This window comes from Balaenoptera ricei, chromosome 5, assembly GCF_028023285.1.
Source record: "Balaenoptera ricei isolate mBalRic1 chromosome 5, mBalRic1.hap2, whole genome shotgun sequence".
Classification (NCBI taxonomy): Eukaryota; Metazoa; Chordata; class Mammalia; order Artiodactyla; family Balaenopteridae; genus Balaenoptera; species Balaenoptera ricei.
The window spans coordinates 24,027,808-24,050,411 of record NC_082643.1 but is presented as its reverse complement, the minus strand read 5'-3'; the positions used below and the strand labels follow the sequence as shown (position 1 = coordinate 24,050,411).

The 22,604-nt window shown below is 36.1% G+C and overlaps 2 protein-coding genes across 2 annotated transcripts in view; one reads left to right on the top strand and one right to left on the bottom strand.

Moving 5' to 3' along the window:
* Window positions 1-4,006: 4,006 nt before the first annotated feature.
* CISD2 (CDGSH iron sulfur domain 2) lies at window positions 4,007-14,756 on the bottom strand. The gene is made up of 3 exons (XM_059922503.1): window positions 14,504-14,756; window positions 6,125-6,339; window positions 4,007-4,494 (listed from the first exon to the last, which is right to left on the bottom strand). The coding sequence occupies exons 1-3, from the start codon at window positions 14,604-14,606 to the stop codon at window positions 4,405-4,407; spliced, it is 408 nt and encodes a 135-aa protein (XP_059778486.1). The 5' UTR covers window positions 14,607-14,756; the 3' UTR covers window positions 4,007-4,404.
* Window positions 14,757-14,801: 45 nt separating this feature from the next.
* Window positions 14,802-22,604, top strand: part of UBE2D3 (ubiquitin conjugating enzyme E2 D3) — a 72,003-nt gene continuing 64,200 nt past the window's right edge. The window contains exon 1 of the mRNA XM_059922501.1: window positions 14,802-14,990. The gene's annotated coding sequence lies outside the window, so the exon portion shown is untranslated. The remainder of the gene's footprint in view (window positions 14,991-22,604) is intronic.

Sequence of the window (22,604 nt, the reverse complement as noted above, 5' to 3'; positions counted from 1 at the left end):
TTTTCCCTTTTAAAAAAATTTGGGATACTTTAAATTACATTAGAATCATCTCTCTCACAACCCTAGTACTTTTAAAAATATGGATTAAAAAAATCACTTTTTCCATTCTTATCTGATAATTGGTCTATTAACATTTAAAATTTTGTCTTGGATTACTTTTGATCTTTCATGCTTTTCTAGGAAATTATCCATTACCTCTAGATTTTCCAGTGTGCTGCTACACGGTTGCATGCAGAATTTTAAAGTGAACATCTTTCTAGTTCATCTTACTTCATTCATTTTCATGAATGCTGCTTCTTGGCAGCATTCAACATAGTTGAAGACTCTGTACTTCTATCTTAAATTTATTGAATGGATGTTATTGACTCATGTCTTTAGTATGATAATGCAGAGGAATTTATGATGGATACTAACGGGAAATTACAGGAAATTTGAAAATTTAGTGAATTGTTTGCTGACATTTTTATTTTCTATTACAGGGTTCATCTCTGTAATTATGCAATTTACTACCTTTTTCCCCTTTCTATATTACTTTGGAAAATTACAGCCTTATAACAGACATCAGTAATTTGTACATATTGTGGCTGATTTTTCTGAGAACAGTGTCCTAAGAGAATGGAGTCACAGATATACTTTTTGTAAGCAAAGAATCGAGCATTAAAACCAAAGGAAACTTAGAAAGTGATGTCATCTCTGACCGAATGACACAGATTTGCCTCTCTGAACAGATTTGCAGTGTCCTTCAAGACCATATATGGAATTCCCTGGCAGGCAAGTGGTTAGGACTCCACGCTTCCACTGCAGGGGCATGGGTTCAATCCCTGGTTGAACCAAGATCCTGCATGCCATGTGGCCAAAAAAACCCAAAAAACAAACAAAAAAACCCCACCATAACTAATAGAAAATTGCACAATGCAATTGCTAATAATTAATATGAAGTCTACTTTTTATATAAAAATAATGCTTGCTACATGACTTTACTAAACTGGATTCCTGCAAAAGATAATAGATGACTCTCTGAACGTGAGCTTCCAGTAAAAGATTACTATGACAAACTAAAGGATATCAGGTGATGCAGCACAGCTAAAACAAAACAACAGCTCTGAGAGTCTTTTACAATCCCACCTCTGGTGCAAAGGGACTGCACGGCCAGCAAGACAGTGGGGCAGTCACGGAACTGGGGCTGAATGATTTTTACACACGATTTGTAATCCTCCCTAAGGTGGAGGAGGTCATCTATCTTGATTTACGTGGTTTAAATCACTGTTCCTTTAGTTTTCCTCATACTTTAACAAATTAAACTAGGTAGTGAGTTACAGTCATTAAACTTGAAAAATGTTTCAACTGAATGAAAAACTTCCTATGATAAAGCCTCCAAATAATCAAGGAACGATTCAAGGTATTTTCTGCATAAACTTTCCACCTGGATAAACCACTTTAAGCACTCAGCTTTTAACTATTTGAAGAGGAAATTGGTATCACCAAATGCAACACATAGTTCTGCCTTCTTACATACCATAAACTACTTGATTCAAATTCATCATTAAACGTCACTTGTATAATTTGCTGACAGTGATGCTCTCAGGGACTGTGGTGTGCAGGACCCTATGTAAAGTTGTCTCAAGCTGCTATCCTTTTAATGTTCACATTAAATTTATTTTTTGTTTCCCTCCCCTGCTGTCAGCTGTCACATTTTATTGTTTACCTGCTTCCAGCAGGACCCTGTCAACACTTATGATCTGTTCAGGAGCAGAAGTCAGATAACCAAACTTATTAGAATCAGGTGTGAAATAAGAACAAGCAGACACTGAAGATGGGGACCTGAGTGCCCTCACTTCTCAGTAAAGTACGTGTTAGTAACAGGTCTCCTGGTCTTCTCCAGATTGGTGATGCTCCACAACGGAATTCTAAACATGTAAATTGCAACTAGATGTTTCTGGTAAGTGGCAAATGAAATATCCATCATAATTTAAGAACCCTGTTAAAAATTTTAAAACTCTCTTTGCAGAGGAGGAGTCTAATAGCACGTTTCTAATGGAAGACTGTGGGATCACAGTAAGGAAGACAGAACTATATAGACCAGCAGCTGGCTTACTTAGCTTCCCATAAACTTATTAACAAATTAGATTACAAAATACAAATGTAATTTAATGAATCATCATATGAGGCACTGAACTCAAAGCTGAATTGTAACATGCTTACCATAATACGACTTGCTTAATTACCGATATGAATGAATCACTAATACCTCAAGCCTGCTCAACAGTTCTGAAAACCTACTTATGTAATGGTGGTGCTCACCTCTGAGTAAAGCAATGAGTAGTTCCCTGAGTCAGGTGTAGCAGTCCTCAAAATGATCATGTGACAATGTAACAATACAGCTGTTTCTTAAAGGTTCTGGAGACCCAAGATATGTATTTCTAGAGCTAAGTTATCTTCTGTTGTATCAATTCAGATGCAGTTAGATTTCAATTAGATGTCAATTTTTTAAGGCACATGTGATGGAATTCTGTGAATTCACAAGAGAAAGTGAGGGCAACTGGTAATAATGGTTACGTAAAGGGGTAGTTAAAATAACAGCTTGCTACCAGCCCCACGCTTCTGAAGAAGTTGCACATGTGGGAAAATATTTGGGTACAACTCTTTAACAAATTTTAACAATTGAAAATGTGGGGAGAAAAAAACCTTATTCGAGAGTATAACCTTCTTACCTTTGGGATGTTAAAATTACCTTTTATCAGATAGTTTTCAACTTTTTAAATGTTCTTACTTAATTATTTTAACATTGATAATGTCACTTTAGTCTCCACATTTGGGGAAAATTTTACCTTCTGTAAAATCTAAGAATGGGAACCACTAGAACATGTACAATGCCATGTTGCTCTGATTTGCAGTGAATACTTTTTAAGAAAAGCATTTCATGACCACAGACCAGGATATCCAAACTTCTGGTGAGGAGGATTTTTTCCAAGTCTTGTGATCAACTGTGGAAAAATAATTGGTTAATCTGACAGTGAAGGCCCTTAAGGGTGTTGAAGAAAAGGTCCTAGGGAAAAAATACCCAGAGCCAAAGTGGGAGAAATGTTATATTTCTCCCTACTCGCAGGTGAGGAGGAAAGAGCAACAATTTTGTACATGCACCTTGCAAAACTTCTCAAAACCACACCTACATTTCTAACCCTACCTTTAAAATTCCTGCTGTTGTTCTCAAGAAAATCAGGATCACACAATAGAAGCTTTGATACATGTAATAAACCAAACATCCATGTACCATGCTTAGAGCAGTGTCTGTTCCATGTAAGTGCTCAGCAACTATTAGCTTTGATATCATTGGAAGAATTAAATACGGCTGCCTTCCAAACCTTCTTCATATATAAAGAAAGCACAGTGAACTGACCGGACTGTAGCTTTAATAGACAGACTTAAGGATAGATATTAATATAAGAATTGCAATATGAAATTAAATAGACTCTTAGGCTAAAAAATTACAAGTTTTAAAAATTCTCCAGTAAGTTTATTTTGCAAGCCTTTTCTATTTTATGTTTGATTGGTATACACTGGAATAAAGAGAAAAATGTTCATATAGACTGTTTGAACACTGAACTGTTATCATCTTAAGATAAATTCAGGTTTACTTTATTTTTAATTGACCTTCAAATTGCAGCAGCTTACGAGGTTTAGCTGTAAGTGTTCTTGCCACCCCAACTTGTCACTGAGTCAGACATACACGCAACACATGTAAACAGACACAAACAAGTCTTTTATAAAGTAAACAAGTCTTTTATAATGTAAATAATCGTTCCTTGTTGAAACTTTTTATACCCAGTTCCTGTCTTTTCTGAAATTGGGATATTCATATTTATAGAGAACAATATTTACAAAGTAAAGAGTTTCTCTTTGAAAACTCAAGCAATTCTTGACAGCAATATTTTTCTTATTGATCTAAAAAGCATGGAATATGGAAGGCCAAAAGGGGAAAAATCACTTCAAATGATCAAAACAAAAGAGCACTAAAAAATAATATATTTAATAATGTAGAGAGAAATTTTTAAAGTACAGTTTCTTTTGAAAATATTGACATTCAAACAAACAGCTTCGGACTCATTGCCAAAAGCTTTCTCAATTAAAATTTAAAAATGTTGGTTTTATTGTAGGAAGATACATTAATTCTTTGAAGTCAGAATGAAAGGGTTGCACAATTTAATTTTTATATAAATGACTGAATATACAAAGTATCAAATATAAACAGTAGTGTAACAAGAAAATAAATTGGCAGAAATAATTATTCAACGAGTAGCAATAATTAAGACCACCATTTGAAAGATCTTCTATAAACAAAGAATGGAAAAATATTGTTATAAGTTTTTACAGCACACAATTGAATTCCATTCTAATTCATTACTATTATACTTCCTTCTTCTTCAGTATTAGTGGACCCACATTATCTCCTGTCAATTCATTGTGTTTATTATGTGAACCATCACAGGCAGGAAACTAAAAAGGAAAAAAATTACAAGTGTTATTCTTTAAATGATTCAGTAAATAGAAATATTTGTGACATGCTCTTATAAAGAAAAGGCCATTACGTTGGGGGGAGAAACACATCAGATAGCTTTCCTGAGTAACAGATATATTCTCTATCTAACCTAACTACATTCCAATACTACAGCAAATCTAACAAATTTAAGTATTTAATTATTTGGTAGATTTTAAATAAAAAGCTTTAGATGATTCCAAACAAGTCAATACAATAGTTATAAAAGGGCATCAAAATAAGCTCTTATTTTCTATAAAGCTCTAAATCTGAGCTCACCTCATCACTTATTTTAAATTTTAAAAGGATGTAATTTAAATTCAAAATAAATTATTTCATAACGTTTTCTTACTATAAAATTCATGCACACTGTAACACTTAAAAAATACTTTAAAAATATTTTTAAAAACTTACTCATAGGTAACAATAATTAACATTTTGGTATATCTTTTCCTCTGTATTTACTGTGTACTCATTTTTTTTTAAGCAAAATTGAGATCATACTGTAATATGCTTTTCTAGCTTATATCATGCTCCCATGTTATTCTTTAAAAAACATGGTTTTTCATAGCTTCCTAATATCCCATCACTTGTATTATACCATACTTTAATCATTCCTCTATTATCAGATATCTAGACTGTTTCTAGGATTTTGTTATTACAAAGGATGCGATATGAACATTATTGTATTTAAAGCCTCAAATAGCCTATGATCAAACTAGATCTCATCAACTACTTATAATTTATCACTCCAAACTCCTCCTTTTTTTGGTTTATTATTTTAATTGAAATATAGTTGATTTACAATGTTGTGTTAATTACTACTGTACAGCAAAGTGATTCAGTTATACACATACCTACATTCTTTTCTTAAAAAATATCCTTTTCCATTATGGTTTACCATAGGATACTGAATAGTTCTCTGTGCTGTACAGTAGGACCTTGTTGTTTAGCCATCCTATATATACTAGTTTGTATCTGCTGACCCCAACCTCCCACTCCACCCCTCCCCCAATCCCTTCCCCACTGGCAACCACCAGCCTGTTCTCTATGTCTGTGATTCTGTTTCTGCTTCACTGATAGGTTCATTTGTGTCATACTTTAGATTCCACATATAAGTAATATCATACGGTACCAATATCTGTATTTCTCTTTCTGACTTACTTCACTTAGTAAGATAATCTCTAGTTGCATCCATCAAACTCATTTTTAATTTCCACATTAAAAATCATCCATAATTATACTTACCATTTACTAACTCATACTACATACAAGGCACTGTACATACATCATCTCACTAAATCCTCAAAAATTTCTGTGATATTGGTATATTATCAGATTTTAAAACACCTGACGATCAGAGTAATAAAGATTAAGTAATTTGCCCAACCAAGTTTCTGTGCTGGTCTAACTTTTCTAATGTAGGAAATATAGCGATCATAAGAGGCGACCTTTAATTTAGAGTAGACTTTCAGTGCTGAATACTATGGAAAAATCTCTAATCTCACAGAACCGCAAAACTGGGGATTTAAGAAGCAAAACCATTTTAACTGCACAGAATTTTAGTGGACATGTAAATGGACATCTTACCGTCTTAGAACGCCAACATCTACAATAAGCTGCTTTAGTAAGACACAGATCTTCAATGTTTATCTCATTCACCACTTTGGGATTTTCCTTTTGTATTTTAAGATTAATCAAGCTATCCTTCTGTTGCTTTTTCTTCGGGAGAAATGGACGAACCGCAAGGTAGCCAAGTAGTGCAAGTACACCAAGGAAAGGCAATAACCGAAGCCATTCTGAAACTAAACATGTACAGATCTGTTAAAGTCTGCGTGCTCCTGTAATAGAACTCAAATAGGGATGGATTGGGAAATTGGGATTGACATGTACACACTGCCATGTTTAAAATAGATGACCAACAAGGACCTACTGTAAACACAAATTAAAAAAAAAAAATTAAAAAAAAAAAAAGAACTCAAATAGCATGTCTCATCTTTGAGCTTATTCTTTATCTATTCTTCACTTCTCACTTTAATTTCTTAACTATCTAACTTATCTGTAAAACTGTGAATAAGGCACCTATACCTAGGACCCCCTTATTTTATTTGTGGGTTGACTTCAGACTTTTGAAACTGGAAAACAGAATTTTCAGAAATGGGTCCTCTACCAAATATCCTATCTCATTATCCTCACTAAGTATATTTGTGTTTAGTTTTATTTCAGGAATTATGATCACCATAATTATAAACAAAATTCAATGTGATATATTTTATAGGTTTAGAAAACATTTCCACCATGTCTAAAATCATACAACAGAATATCCCGTAATAGCTTATCACTGATTTATAATTTCAGACAGAACACGTCTTCAATGCTTTAATTTACGTTTTTTGGTAAGGCATAGTGATTCCTAAAGAAACACCTAAATGTTGTGTAAAAGCTATTTTAAGGAGCTAGTCGAAATTTTCACATCCTGAATATTCTCATTATTAGATACATCTTATTCCGTAAGTGTTCATGAAAGCCTTCTGTAGTACTCAGCACTGTCTTAGGGGGATAGGGAATGTAAGTGATATAAATGAAATTTATATCACTTATAAATGATATAAGTTTCTCCTATGCCCATGGAGACAAACACACCAGGAAGCCAAGATAACTGTCTCAGCATGCATTTATCAATGTTGGCTAGTACCCTGCCTCTGCTGGGCTCTGCAGGGAATCCTTTGCCTTTAAAGAGTTATCACTTGTCATGCTTCACGGAGCGCTAACCTGATATCTTGCTAATAAGCACTATGTAGAAATAGCTTAGTGGAGAAAAAGAAAAATTGAAGGTCATGTGCTAAGGCATATGAATAAATGTTAATGATAAATGAACAGACTATGCTAAGAGTGCAACTGTATTACCTCATTTAACACTGTGTTAGTTTAAACAACTGTATTTGGTAGGCACCATTATTATTCCCATTTTTCATGTGGGTAAACTGTAGCTTAAGCAGGTTTAGTCCAGGACAGTAAGTGCAAAGCCTGTTCTCAATCACTATGGATGAAATTCAGCAGATCTAAACTTTTATCTGTTCTTCTCTCAGTAAAACTACTCAAAGACTGGCTTAACATTAACTCTTCCAAAATGAAATTATTTTTGATACAACACCACGCCAAAGGTTTGTTATGAGTTGTGGACGAATCAACCTATTTATGTATGAATAGCACCTATAAGAGTGCCTGGCACAGAGAGGATACACAATAAATGGTAGTTTTTATTAAGATTATGGAGATTGGAGCAACTCCTCTGAAAAAATATTTTGCTAACTAAACCTGACAATGTTATATAGTAGAAATCTTTGGGGATATAATCTTTTAGTCACCAGAATGAAATTCTGTAACGATAAGGTTTTTGCCAGTCAAGCTGGCTGTTCTATTCTCATAACAAAAGTGGAAAGACTCCACATAAATCTTTTGAATGAATTAAAGTTCTGGAAATGACAAAGAACTGTTTCTTGGGGGGGAGGGGTCTATCTACAGATCTGTGCTGTCCAATACAGTAACCACTAGCCAAGCTGTTTTGATCTGTACCCAGGATTTTGTTTTAATCAGGTATGGTAAGATGACAGACATGGAGACAACTGCCTTGAAAGAAAAGTTTACTTACAATTCCCAAGAGGAGGGGGCACACCGTGCCACCCAGGACCACATGGGGAAGTACCAGGCTTGGTCAGGCAGAAGGTGAAAGGGCACAAGCTTTTATTGTGGTTTCTACAGAAAAGGCAACGTAGGGCAGAGTAAACATTTAGGATTGGCTGGCTTGAATAATTTCAGTGGGCTCTGGGCTATAGGGGTGGTCCCTAGTTGTCTCATGTCTGGCCCTGGGTGATTTAGGGCAGGGGAAATACTGGCTTGGTAAGTGAGAGTTAGATAAAGGAAGTGGTTGGAGTGTAGGCTTTGGATTGGTTGGTTTGCATATGAAAAGTATGCTCACAGGCAAGTAGTTTACTATCTCCTGGCATTAGCTAGTCCTTGGAGGGGGCAAGTTCTCCCTAGCCAGCAAGGCCCCCAAGATGTCCGAGTATCATAAAATATAGAAAATAAAAAACACAATTAATACACATGTGGCTATTTAAATAAAGTAAAATTCAGAAGTCAGTTTCTAAGACACACCAGTCACATTTCAGCAGCTCAAGAACTACATGTGGCTAGAGGTTACCATATTTGACAGCACAGAGAACATTTCTATCATCACAGAAAGGCTTTTGGATAGTGCTGCTACAGACCACTGTTTCTATAAAGTACCATCTCTATAACATGGCAAGGCTACTTTGACAGTTTCAACTCCCACAAATATCCCACCCCTCATGTACTTGAAGCCAGCCAAAGCTACTTATTACCTAATGACAGGCTTCCTGTGTCCTTTGCATAAGGAATTCCTTCTGTCTGCCATGCCTTTCTATCTGTGGCCTATCTGACTCATTACGTGGACCATTTAAAACTAGGGTCAAATATGCCTCCTCCAGAAATCTTTCTTCATTTCCCAAAGCAAAATTAATCACTCCCTCCTTTGCTTCCAAGCCCCTTTACCGCAGTTTCTTTTATCATACTACTGTTATCTGTTTATAAAGTTGATTCTTCCATGAGCCTGTAGGAAAAGGAGCTGTGTACTACTCTTCCTGGCGCGAAGTAGATACCTCATAAATGTTAAATGAGTGACTTAATGAATGAATGAATGTAGAGCATAAATGTCAGTCCCCTTCTCACTCACCATACTGTACTGTAATTATTTATTTATACTTATTTTCTAGATCAGGCAATAAATATCTTAGATTGTTATTGGCCCCAACATCCAGTATAGTATCTTGAAACAGTAATTATTCAATACATGTTTTTTGAATGTAGAATAACATTAAGTATTATTATGTATACTACAAAATTAAAAAGTCACGAGAGGTTAAGTGACTCAAAGTAAAAAAGTAAATGAATGAGAATGTAAAGATGAAAACATTAACTTAGATTCTTAAGTTTAGCATTTCCTAGCTTAATCCACAAATCTCAGGGAATAAATGGTATTAATACTGTTTTAAAATCTACTTCAGAAAACGTCCTTCGACACTTAATTCCTTGGTAAAACACTACTCTATAGTAATACAGTGATGAAAGGTACTATTATTTCCTACAACAAAGTAACAATTTATACAACAGTCTTGTTTAGTAAAATCTACTTTTTAAAGATGACAAACTTCAATTTAACTACAGAAAAGATAATAAAGGAAAATAATACAGCCTGTAAAGCTCAATTAAATCATTTTAAGTATATTTATTAAGGCTGATTTTTGGTGAATAAATATTAAATACAGAAAAATCAAACAAGAAATTAAAAAAACAACCTTTAAGATTGGCTATTTCTATGAACCTGTTTGATATATATTCAGCTACTGCAGATATATTAGGTACTGTGAAGGGAAATCTATTACCTACTAACCGTTAGGTATAATGTATATTTTGTATAGTACACTTTTAAATTGTTTTAGGATTATCAGAAATAGCATTTATTTTACAAAATTTGAAAATTTAGAAAAGTTATAAAAAATAAAATAACTTTTAATCCCACCAGTCAAGAGTTGGTAACATTTTGTTGTATTTCTATTTTGCTGTATTTTTTTCCTTTTTCAAAAGGTTGCATATAATGATACCATAAAAATAATACTGGCAAATTGACTGCTGATAATTTCATAACATATTTTATTATGTATCATTATGGGTAAAACATAGAAATGACTTCATTTCTGAACTACAGAAAGATGAAAGTAAAATATTTTTAATGGATGGCATTACTATTACCACTTAAAACCTAATATAGACTATTCAGGACCAAAGAGCCAATAAAATGAAATTAATACTCAATTTTAAAATCTTTTTTCCACTCACAACTATAAATACAACAGTGTCCCAGTATTTAGAGCATTGTCTGGCCCATAGTAAGTGCTCAATAAATACTTGATGACTTGAGGAATTCTGAATTGCAGAGTGGTTACACGGAAGAAAATGTTTTAATGACATCAAAATTGTTCTCCACAAAGGCTAGTATAATCTTTAATTACACTGACTTTTAAATACAGTCGGTCTACCTAGGAAAAGGGGAAAAAACTTTTACAACTTATAGTAACTATGTAAATATTTTCCCAAATTCTCAAAAATAAAAGTTTTCTAAAATAAAATTCTTCAGTCTTTCAGAAATAACCTTTATTATTTACATGTTAATAAATGCAACTCTTTAGTTTGAACTAAATGATTTATTACCCTTTCTTATTAAGAAAACGCACCTTTTGTTTATTTCTTTAAAAATACAATTGAGGTAAATTTACATACAATAAACAGATCTTAGGTGTTTAGCTCTGAGCTGTGACAATTAAATACACCCTTGTAGCCTCCACTGAAAATGTGTAAAAATATGTAAAATATTTCCATCACCCCAGAAAGTATTCTCCTGCCCCCTTCTAGTCTATCTCCCCACCACTGATTCCTATACCCGAAGGTTTTTTCACTCAATATAAAATTTTTGAGATTCATCCAGTGGATCATTAATTTGTTCCTTTTTATTACGAATCAGTATTCCACTCTATGAATATACCATAATTCGTTTATCCACTCTCCTGTTGCTAGGTACTTAGGTTGCTTACAGTTTGGGATTATCATAAATAAGGCTGCTATGAACATGCTTTCAACTCTGTTCCATTTCTTAAATTCCTTGCTCAAAATTGGCCCTTTCTAGAGCTAATGCCCCTGAAGGGTCAGCTCTGACATGTTTGTGTTACTCTGGGAAAAATATTATTATAGTCTTAGGATTCATTGCTTTGTCTTTAGGAGGAAAACCATCACGTTTCAAAGCAGCTAACTAGTTTAAGTGGGGTAGAACTACTATATTCAAAGTTTCATAGCTAGCTTTTAAATCTAGATATAAACTTTTCTGACTTTTGAATGGGAAGTTTTGTTATTCTATTTTAAAAGTTTATATGACAGGGAAAGCTTTTTTAAAAGTCAATGTATTTGAATACATTATACTTTCAAAGGGCAGAATTATACTGATTTACCTTAAAAGCCTCACTCTTAACAATGTAACCTAAACAAAGATAGATAAGGCATTTCTGATAGATAAAGGCTATCTACAAATACTGTATAGTAATTAAGGATCTTCAAGTGTTTACTAAGAATGCAGAGTCATCATGAGAGAGTCCATTGCTTTTAAAAAAAACCACTGGGTCTAAATAGGGAAGGAAAAACAGGCAACAATAATGTGAACTGAAACTTTTTTTTGCTCTAATTGTCATAGATAGAAAATGAAAATATTTTTGGTCTGGTAAACATTTTAAACAATTATGTTGAAAAGTTATCTTCCAGGTTTTAATTTCAGCAAAGAAAAAGTCTAAGATGGATTCTACAAGAAGTTCATTCAAGAGAGCCAAATGTCATTAGCTATTTCCATCTAATCAGGAGGCGAGACCCAGAGAGGAAACTGGTCATTGAAGTTTTTCTTTCATAGTGCTCCAAAACAGATTCTGCAACTGTTATATTCTCATTGTCCAGTGCCAAACAGACTATCTCATTTTTTTCATAAAGTAGTTATTACAAATATGTTAACGTTTCCTAAATAAATGGACATTACAATGAAAACTAAATTGTCCCATTGTAATGGGACTTAAGTTACATATGCACTATAAAGATATTTATCAGAGTTGTCATTTCTGAGAATTGGTCTTCACATTAAGTATTTAATAGCTTTAAAGAAGAAACTACTATAAATTATTGATTCAAGAGGGAAAAGGTTTAGGTTGAGTTTCCTTAATACCTTTAATAGGAATTAAATATTTGTTGACAGTACGAATCCCTGAGAAGAAAAAAAAAAGGTTTGAAAATCTTCTAGTCACTAAATCAAATATCATACTTTCCAATCTGCTTCAACTATACTCTATTTACAGAAAATTGAAACTAATATAAAACCAGCTACAATCAGAATCAACACACATAATTCAGGTTAAACTGGACTGAGGTGGGAACAAGGGGACTTTTTTCTTTCTTGACTATTAAAAACTCAGCTGTTAATTTATGCAAATTTTTAAGGTAAGTTGGCAACTGGGAACAAATGTCACAAAATGATCATATCCTTTTGACCTGGTATTACCATTTAGTGAATATATTCAAGGGTATAATTCAAAGAATGAAAAAATAACAATTGGTACAGAGCTACTTACCACTGAACATTATGAATAAAATATACATATAAAAACATTCCAGATTTCCAGTTGCAGGGGAATGGTTAGGCCTACTGTGATGCTAATCTATAATAAGATTATATACATACGTAGCTGTTAGAACAAGATAAGGAATACATTAAAATATGTAAAGTACTTCAGTAAAAGAAATAAGGGGAGAAAAAGGCAAAATTTAAATAATTGCTGCAAGCTATCAGAATAAACCAGTAAAATCAACAGAAGACTTTGATGTTTACAAACACGTGATTTGAAAGTTTTTTCATTTTGTTACTTTTATGTTGTTCCTATGTTTAGATATTTCTTTTTAATGTTTATTACTCAGTTACCACTCTTTCTATTCAATTACATGCTTTCTATCAAACCCCTTAACATCTAAAAATGTTAAAATCTCACAATCCATTTGTCAACAGAGCAAATGTCTATGACCATTACGCAAAGAATCTCTAGATTTAGAACAGTCATCTAGTTTACCGCATTTTAATCTATCCACCTCCAGACACTGCTTTTTTTTTTTTAAATCTCTGAGAGGGGATAGCTCTCAAAGCACCATATTTGTTTGGTAAAGTATTCTCTAATTAAAGAAAAAAAATTCCTTGAACATGGAGCTAAAATCCATGCTCGAGTAACTATCACTAATTTGGCCCTAGTTCTGTCTTTTGGTCTACACAGAATAAATCTTATTTTTCTTCCACTGGTCAGCCTTCCAAATACTGTATTTTAAGTCAGCTACCATAGATCTCCAGACTGCTCCAAGCTAAGCAGCCCTATTTACCTCAAAATTATCTTAATTCATGCTTACATTCCCTGGTAGTCAGGACATATGAATTCAATGTTTGCTTTATTAATATGGTTTCTCCCCCCCTCATCATCCTAATCAGTCCCTGTGTCTGGTTTACCAATATCCCAACTTACATTGTAAAGCTCAGAACCCAACAAAATCTTCCAAGTGTTGACTGCGTTCTGGAAATTTTCATCCTTTAGATGTGAAATCCCGAGTTCTGGGTTCTATTTTGTAAAGGAGGGAACTTAAGTACAGAATGTTACATATATTCATTGAATTTCATTTTCTAATTTTTGGTCCATCATACTAGCAAAGGTATCTTTCCTTCAACTCCAGGAAACTAAATTGCCTCCAGGCCCGTAGTAATGGAGGTGACCTCAAATGACCCCATGATAGGTCAACTCTCTCCTATAGGATTGGAGTTTATTTTCTAATTTTGTTGCTAAATAAAACCGCAGTACATATTATGTGCATGTCTGTGTTTCTCTCCCACACAGTCACACCCACACGATGTGGGTAAAAGCCAGCCAAGGGCTGGGACGGCCTGATACACAGCGCCTTAGGTAACGATGACTTACCCTGCTTTAAACAAGCACGCCGCAGGGAGCGATGGAGATGAAAGAGATGGGCCCGTTCCCAACTCAGCACCTTCTCAGCAAAATCCTGGTCTCTCGCCACGTAAAGACACTGGCGACAGCCACGAGGATAAGCACCCCGGGCCGCCAAGTTCCGAGAGGTGGCCTCACACACGCTCCCAGGCAGCAGCGGCGGCGCGCGCCCACCTCCCTCGGAGCGCAGGCTCGCCGGATCACGAGCCATCCGCCAAGCTCTGCCCCGCCCCTCGGGCCGAGGGTGTTTAGATGCCCGCCCCCACCCTCCGCCTTGGGAAGCTTGCAAGGATGGGGACTGGCTGAAGGCAAAAATTACCTGTGAGCCGGGCGAACCCGGTAATGCTCTCGGGGACTGGGAGCCGCTTAAGATACGCGGGGAGCTGCACCTTCACGATGCGGGCCACGCTCTCCAGCACCATCCTGGCCAGCGGCGTCCGCTCCTCGCCGACCCCCGCCGCTCTCCGGCCGAGCTGCCGCGCCTGCGTCGAGAGCGGAAACGGCCGGCGGGCACTTGCAGCCTGGACCGGGCGGGGCGGGATTGCGGGCACGCGAGGAGAGGTGACCTGCCCGGCGCCGATTGGCAGCGGGCGGGTGACGTGCGCGCGCCAGGCGGATGCCGAGGGGTCGCGGGCGGCCGCGGGGGCTGACGGGTAGCGAGGCCCGCCTCGGAATCTCGATGCTGAAGAGGGACTTTGCGGTGGGCCTTTTACATCTGTAGACGTTGGAGGCCCGCAGAAAGGATACTGTGTCGGAGGAGGTAAAGCACAAGAGAGTGCTTTGTAACCGGAAAGTACCTTTCAAAAGTGAGTTTCTCCTGGCGTCTCTTTTTACCTCGGCCCGTCTCGTCTCGGCCTCTTCCCAGCCGCGACCCCAGAACTGCAGATTCTCTTAAGAGCACCCTTCTCCTCTACCCGCCGCGGCGCCTAATTTCGCTCTCTTCCCTCTACAAGCCTGTTTTTTTGTTTTTGTTTTTTAAAAGAAGTTAAAATACTTTCGCTAAACTAGGAACTGCTTACAGCTCTGCCCCTTGGCCATTTGGTACAATCCTGCTCCGAGACCTTGAGGTATTTGCCATTCAGACGAGACCCGTTAGAGTCCTTCCTTCGATAATCTTCAGTTCCTTCTGCAGATCTGTTCTTTTTTCGGTTACCTAAAACTGGGAAAGTGGTAAAAGAACATAAAGGCTTAGGGTTTCCTTTATTTTATGTTGCAGGGCTTCTGCTACAAACTAAGGTATCTGTGAAGAACTTTGTTTAGAAAAAAAAAGTAAAGAGCAGAAGGAGATAGCTCAAAAAAAAAAAAAAAAAAAGAAAGAAAGGCGATAGCTTTAGTCCCTGGAAGCATCTTACTTGACATGACTTTGTTTCATGCTTTTGCTGAAGTAAAATATCCGAAGTAATGCACTTGCTGATTGCACGTTGAGTATTTGTATCTCAATACCCTGTCTCATTACCGTTCTGAACCCCGCTTGACCAGCAACATAAAACAACGAACTGCGCAAGGTCCAATATTGCATTTTGTATGACTCAGTGTAACAACCAGCTGTAATATGTAGGTTTTATTTTTTATTTTTTCCTTGGTGTTTCATGCTAAAGTGAGAAAGGGAAGGTTTTTTTTTTTTTTAAAGCATTCTCTGGACTGTTTAAATTTAATATTTGTTATTGTCCTTCACTAAAAAAATAACCATCAGCAAGAGGGTTAATTGAAATCTAGATAAGCCTATTTTCTATCATTTTACCCTGGTCAAAACTGCCAAAGTAAAATTACAATGGAAATTTCTACAAAGATGTTTAGATACAGGTTCATGTTCATGAGCTAGGATGGTGCAGAAGATGATTCACAAAGTGATGATTAAAAGGTTGGTGTTTACATTCGAGTTTCCTTTCAATTTCCTCTTAGGAGCTTACTTTTGGTTTGGTGGAAGAAGGACCCTGGAGCTTGTTGATCCTGAAAATGTTCATCTCAGACGTCCTTGTCCTTGAGACTGTTCTGTTGGGGAGATGGTTGAGGTAGGGGTGGGTTGAGGGGAAGAAAAGTTGAGAGAAGGCCACTAAATATTTGTTTCTTAATTAGAGGCTTTGTTGTCTTGACAAGAGCGAAACAAGCTGTGTTCAGTGAGATTCTTAAGGTCTCTAAGAAGTTTTTCTTTATAGGAATAAAAAATATATACCTCAGTTAAAAGACAGATCATAGTAAAAATGCTCAAGTGCCAAATATATAAATTGATGTGACAAACACCCAGATTCACATATACAGAATACCAGACACCCCAGAGAGCTTCTTTATGTCCCTGCTAACCACATCTTCTTACCGCCAACAGCACCACCACTATTCTGTCTTGCTTTGCATGTTCTTGAACATCATATAAAAGGAATTATACTGCATGTAGTTTTTTTTTCTGTGACCGGCTTCCCTTGAGCAGTGGATACCTGGTTTGCTATTTCTAAGTAGAAGAAATGGGATGAGCAGAAGTCTATATGGATGAAACATTTTTCTTCTTGTTTTTCGTCTTGCCTTAAAATTTAAAGATGTGTAGGCATACATTAGCTATTTCTGATGCATTAAATGAGCTATGCTAATGTACTAAAAGAAGATCGTTCCTAACCCCACCAATTAAAAAAATCCTCATTGTGCACTTTGGGAATATTTTCTTACATTCCCTTTACTTTAAATTTTAAATCCTGTTTTGTTTTATTTTTTAATTTGCATTTCATTTCCACAGTCCTGCCTTCTTGGCAATACATGAAACAGAGGGGCTGAAGGTAGTATTGTTCTAAATAGAAGTGGCAGGCTTATCTGACCACCTTCTGATGTAGTGTCCAACAAAATCTGGTTTTATTATAAGGGTTTATTTCTTGTGTTTAGACCCCATCTTTAAAAGACGAAGTTATGATCAGAAAAGGCAAGACAAAATAATATGTGGATAAGTTTAAAGAAGTTATTTCGTGTTAAGAACTTGAGTGAGGATTGGTAATCCTCTGCCTGCTTTTTGTCCTAGCTAGGCCCAGATCTCTAATTTCTTTACATGCTTTCCTTCTATAAACTCATCTAGTCCTGTGAATTCAAATATGATCAATAAGTTGATGTATCCCAAATCTATTTCCAGCCCAGACGTCTCTAGTACTAATCCCAAACACCTCCTGTACATCTCTGGGCATCTTTGCCCATTTTTCTATTGCTATCCTCATCTTTTTCATTGATTTATGTTTTCTGGATAATAATACATTGTTGGTTATATTGTTGCCTCTCATCTTCCAGTCTGTGCCTTTTCTTTGGCCTTTGTTTGTGGTGTCTTTTCTTACACTGAAATTTAGTTTGAATGTAGTCACATTTATTCATCTTTTCCTTTATATTTTGTGCTTTGGGTGTCTGGTTTAAGAAATCCTCTCCTACCTCAGAATCACAAAGATATTCATTTATCTTTTTGCTAAAAGTTTTAAACTTTTATTCATGTTTTATTCTTTTTTTAATCACCCTATTTTTGTGCATGAGGTAGAGATCTAATTTATTTATTTTATATATGAACAACTAATTGTTCTAGCAGCATTTATTGAATAGTATAACTTTTCTTTTATGGTTTGTAATGTCACTGATTTCAAATCAGTTTTCCACACATCCATGGATTGTTTATTATTTTCCATTGGTCAATTTGTATGACCTCTATAACATAACCACACTATCATAATTGCTACAGCTTTATAATAAGTGTTAATAGCCAGTAGGGTATTAACAATAGTTAATATTCACCTATTTTCTTCAAAGTTTTCTAGGGAATGACAGGCCCTTTCCTACTATATTTGAATTTCAGCATCATCTTGCTAAGTTCTATGAAAAACTTGAGTGTTAATTGAAAATTCATTAGGGCCTCAGTTTCTCCTCTGTAATATGCTGATAGTAATGGTTGTTATGACTATATGTAATTAATTGTTTTAGTGTGCTTAATGAATGGTTATTATCAGCAGTATTGTCTTCATCATTATCAATGAATGAGCATTTCCTCTGGCTTTGAGATCTTAAATTCAGAAATCCTACCTCCTAACCACAACCTCATTTATTTGTTTATACATCGTCCACTCCTTTACTCCCACTAACCTTATTTTTTGACTTCTTCAAGATATTTATTGTTGACACCATCTGTATTTTTCTAGTCTGTCAGTCCAATCCTGGCTTTATTTTTTCCCATTCCTCACAAAAGTTGCTCTAAATCTTCACCATTCTATATTACTTACTTATTAAGCCTTCTAATTGATACTATCAGGCTTGTTTTGGGCTCAGATGACCTCGATTTTTAGTTACTAGAGAATTTTTCTTCCCCATCACCTCTAAATGTGACTATAATTCCTCCTGTACTTAGTGTCTGCCCTGTCCTTTAAATTTAACTCCTCCCTATGTTCTAGAACTCATCCTCCAAAACCTTGCTCCATCAGTTACCTTCTCTCAAATTTTCATTTTCTTGCTCTCTACTGGCCCTACAAACTGGTGATTTCCAGGCTTTCACATTTCACCAACCAATACATTTTTTAATTGAGGAAATCAACATGGGTTTGCCAACTTTATTTCGTCAAGAAAAGATATTTAAAAGCAGTATAATAAACAACAAAAAATGACTACCATCTACTACTGGAAGGCAATATAGCATAATAGTTAAGACCACAAGACTCTGGAGCTAGACTGTTTAGACTAGAATTCTGGCTGTGCCAGGGTAAAATATATAACCTATAAGAATGAAGACAATACCTACTTCTTAAGGTTGTATTGTATATACTAATTCAGTAATTAATATATATGAAGCAACTAAAACAGTACCTGGCACATAGACATGCACAGTGGTGTTAGCTTTTATCTTCGTCATAATTATAATTTTTACATTGCTATCAACACATCTTTTTTTTTTCTTTTTTTTTGGCTGCGTTGGGTCCTCGTTGCTGTGCGCGGCCTTTCTCTAGTTGCGGCGAGCAGGGGCTACTCTTCGTTGCAGTGCACAGTCTTCTCATTGCAGTGCTTCTCTTGTTGCAGAGCACGGGCTCTAGCCGCGCGGGCTTCAGTAGTTGTGGCTCGCGGGCTCTAGAGCGCAGGCGCAGTAGTTGTGGCGCACGGGCTTAGTTGCTCTGCGGCATGTAGGATCTTCCCAGACCAGGGCTCGAACCCGTATCCCCTGCATTGGCAGGAGGATTCTTAACCATTGTGCCACCAGGGAAGTCCCAACACATCTCCTTTATTGTTGCTGAACCTCTTTTTGTTTCTTACAGTGGTTGCTCTAGGGCTGCACAGTCTGTATGATAGTGCAGTATGCCAGTGCTAATCACATGTGGCTCTTGGGGACCTAATTAAGATTGCTGGGCTTCCCTGGTGGCGCAGTGGTTGAGAATCTGCCTGCCAATGCAGGGCACACGGGTTCGAGCCCTGGCCTGGGAAGATCCCACATGCCGCGGAGCAACTAGGCCCGTGAGCCACAATTACTGAGCCTGCGCGTCTGGAGCCTGTGCTCCACAACAAGAGAGGCCGCGATAATGAGAGGCCCGCGCACCGCGATGAAGAGTGGTCCCCGCTTGCCGCAACTAGAGAAAGCCCTCGCACAGAAACGAAGACCCAACACAGCCATAAATAAATAAATATAAGATTGCTGTAAGTATAAAATGCTTAAGAGGACCCCGTGCTGATTTCTGGAGCTCTTTTTCTGTGTATCTCCCACCTCCCCTTTCTCTACTCTGAAGATAACGAGTAGAGAGACAAAGAGTAAATTCTACAAGTTGATAGAGAGAAAAAAACAGGTTTCATATGATGCATACAGAGGTGAATGTGTTGGACTTCTTAATAACAACTCTGGAAGCGAAAGGGTAATGGAGCAATGCTTCAGAATTCTGAAGGAAAATTACTTCTAATTTAGAATTCTGTATAAGTCACGCTGTCAATCAAATAGAAGGCTAGAATAAAGTTATTTTCAATCCTGAAGTCTCTCAAATATACAGTTCATTCATCCTTTCTCAAGAAACTAATGGGGGATGGGTACCACCTACGTGTGGATTAAACCAAGAAGAAGTAGGACATGTGATCAAGCAAATAAGAAGCCCAAAGTAAGAGAGAGGTAAAAGGAATTGGAGATTGATAGATTGAAACAATAAGATGAAATTAATGGAACACCTAATATGTTCGAACAAATTGAGAGGAGACCTACCCTCCTGGGCTCAAATTAATGATTTAAGTTTGGGGTTAAATTAATGATTATTATGTGAGAAACTAAGCAAATTTTTAAAAAGGATTTCTATTAAATCTGTCAGTTTATGTATTCAGACATTTTTAAAGGGATAAACAAAACTTTTAAAAAGAGGATTTTGATTTTGGTGTTTGGCCTTCTTATATTATACTTCCACTTTGTTTTTGAGGAACTACATTTTAACTGCCCACCTTACCCACAGTGTTAAGAGGAAATGCAGCAAACTGGAAATAAAAGCAAAACTAGAGAAACAAAATTGGTATCTTTAAATTAATAACAAATGGTAAAACTATTTAAAAATCTTCTTCCATAATGCTTGTGGTGCTAAAAACAAGCAGTGTATAGAATTGCCTAATAGAAAATTCCTAGAGATACTTGGTAGAATAGAGTGAACTTGGAAAAAACCTTTCTATTCTGTAATTTCTATGAGTGTGTATTGAGATGCCACTTTTGTAGTCACTGACTAGAAAAAGATTATAGTTAAAAAGTAAATAGATACAAAATTTATGTATACTTACATAATAAAGGGCTTAATTCTATGTAGATCTTTAAAGCTTCTTTTTCTTTTTTGGAAGCCACCTTTTTTGTCTTAGAAATTCCATGCTTACTGTAATCTTGATATATAATCATTAAAAAAATAGGGTAGATTCTTATTTACCTCAGGAGTTTATGGAACTAGCCTACTCCAAGTGCTGATGAACTAGGTACTAAAGAAAACAGGAATCTGATATGCTTTGTGATACCACTGTGCATTTAATAATATGTTGCTTTATATTATCTAACTTTTGAATTTATATTTGCCTTTGAGCTTGTAAACTCAAAGATAGCTGCATTTTATATGGAATAACGCTATTCAGATTGAATGCACCCAGTATATCTTGTTAATGACTGTTACGTTTAGAAAATATGTAGGTTGTAAAAATCTGGAAATAAACAGTTTAAGAACATAAGCCACACCAAGTATAGTAGATGGATAATTTCCTGGTTCCTCCATGTCATGTTAACTTAAAAAATGTATTTAACATGTCATTTATGGCTATTCGCATCTTTTCAGCCACATTTCTCTTTTGTCCACATAATTCTTAAGCATATTGTTTTTTTGCTACTCCTGGTTAACATACTATTTTTGACATATTACTTCTTTAAATCAGAAACTTTAAATTCCACTTAAGATTTTCTGAGGTGCAGTTTTCTTAGGTATTAGCAAATCTAATAGTTCAAACTAATTTCATTTGCTACCTTAGCACTAATCATTTTTTTTAATTAATTTATTTTATTTACTATATTTTATTTTTGGCTGTGTTGTGTCTTTGTTGCTGCGCACGGGCTTTCTCTAGTTGCGGCGAGAGGGGACTACTCTGTTGCGGTGCGTGGGCTTCTCATTGCGGTGGCTTCTCTTGTTGTGGAGCACGGGCTCTAGGTGCGTGGGCTTCAGTAGTTGTGGCACGCGGGCTCAGTAGTTGTGGCACACGGGCTTAGTTGCTCCGCAGCATGTGGGATCTTCCCAGACCAGGGCTCGAACCCATGTCCCCTGCATTGGCAGACGGGTTCTTAACCACTGCGCCACCAGGGAAGCCCAGCACTAATCATTTTATGCCTGGACCATAGCAATAACCTGCCCAAATATTTGACTTTGAGCCTCCAACTCTAAAATATTCTATGCAAAGCTTTAAAAATAGTTTTCCTAAATGAAGGTTTTTTGTTTCTTTTAATAGACTTTATTTTTTAGAGCAGTTCTAGGTTTGTAGAAAAATTGGGCAGAAAATACAGAGAATTTCCATATGACACTTCACACACACATACACACCCAGCTTCTATTATTTACGTCTTGCATTAGTGTGGCACATTTGTTACAGTCGATAAACCAATATTGTTTCATTACTATTAAAGTCCATAGTTTACATTTAGGGTTCACTCTTAGTGTCATATAGTTCTGTAGGTTTTGACAAATGCATAGTTTCACGTATCCAACGTTGTGTCATACAGAATAGTTTCATTGCCCTAAAAATGCCCTGCGTTCCACCTATTCATCCCTACCCCTCCCATCCCACACCCCTGGCAACCACTAATCTTTTTATTATCACTATAATTTTGCCTTTTAAATGAAATTTTTACTGTCCTTTAAAACCTGTATCTCTAAAGTAGATCCATATATGTGAAAAAAAGCAAGTTGCAGAAAATTTGTATAAAATCCTATTTATAG

Excerpts from the sequence above, each read along its gene's own strand:
- CISD2 (XM_059922503.1), bottom strand. The coding sequence starts at position 14,606 with ATGGTGCTGGAGAGCGTGGCCCGCATCGTGAAGGTGCAGCTCCCCGCG. Across the intron at positions 6,340-14,503 it reads CGGGTTCGCCCGGCTCACAG|TTTCAGAATGGCTTCGGTTA; the intron begins GTAATTTTTGCC and ends GTACATGTTTAG. Across the intron at positions 4,495-6,124 it reads GATGTTGGCGTTCTAAGACG|TTTCCTGCCTGTGATGGTTC; the intron begins GTAAGATGTCCA and ends TTTCCTTTTTAG.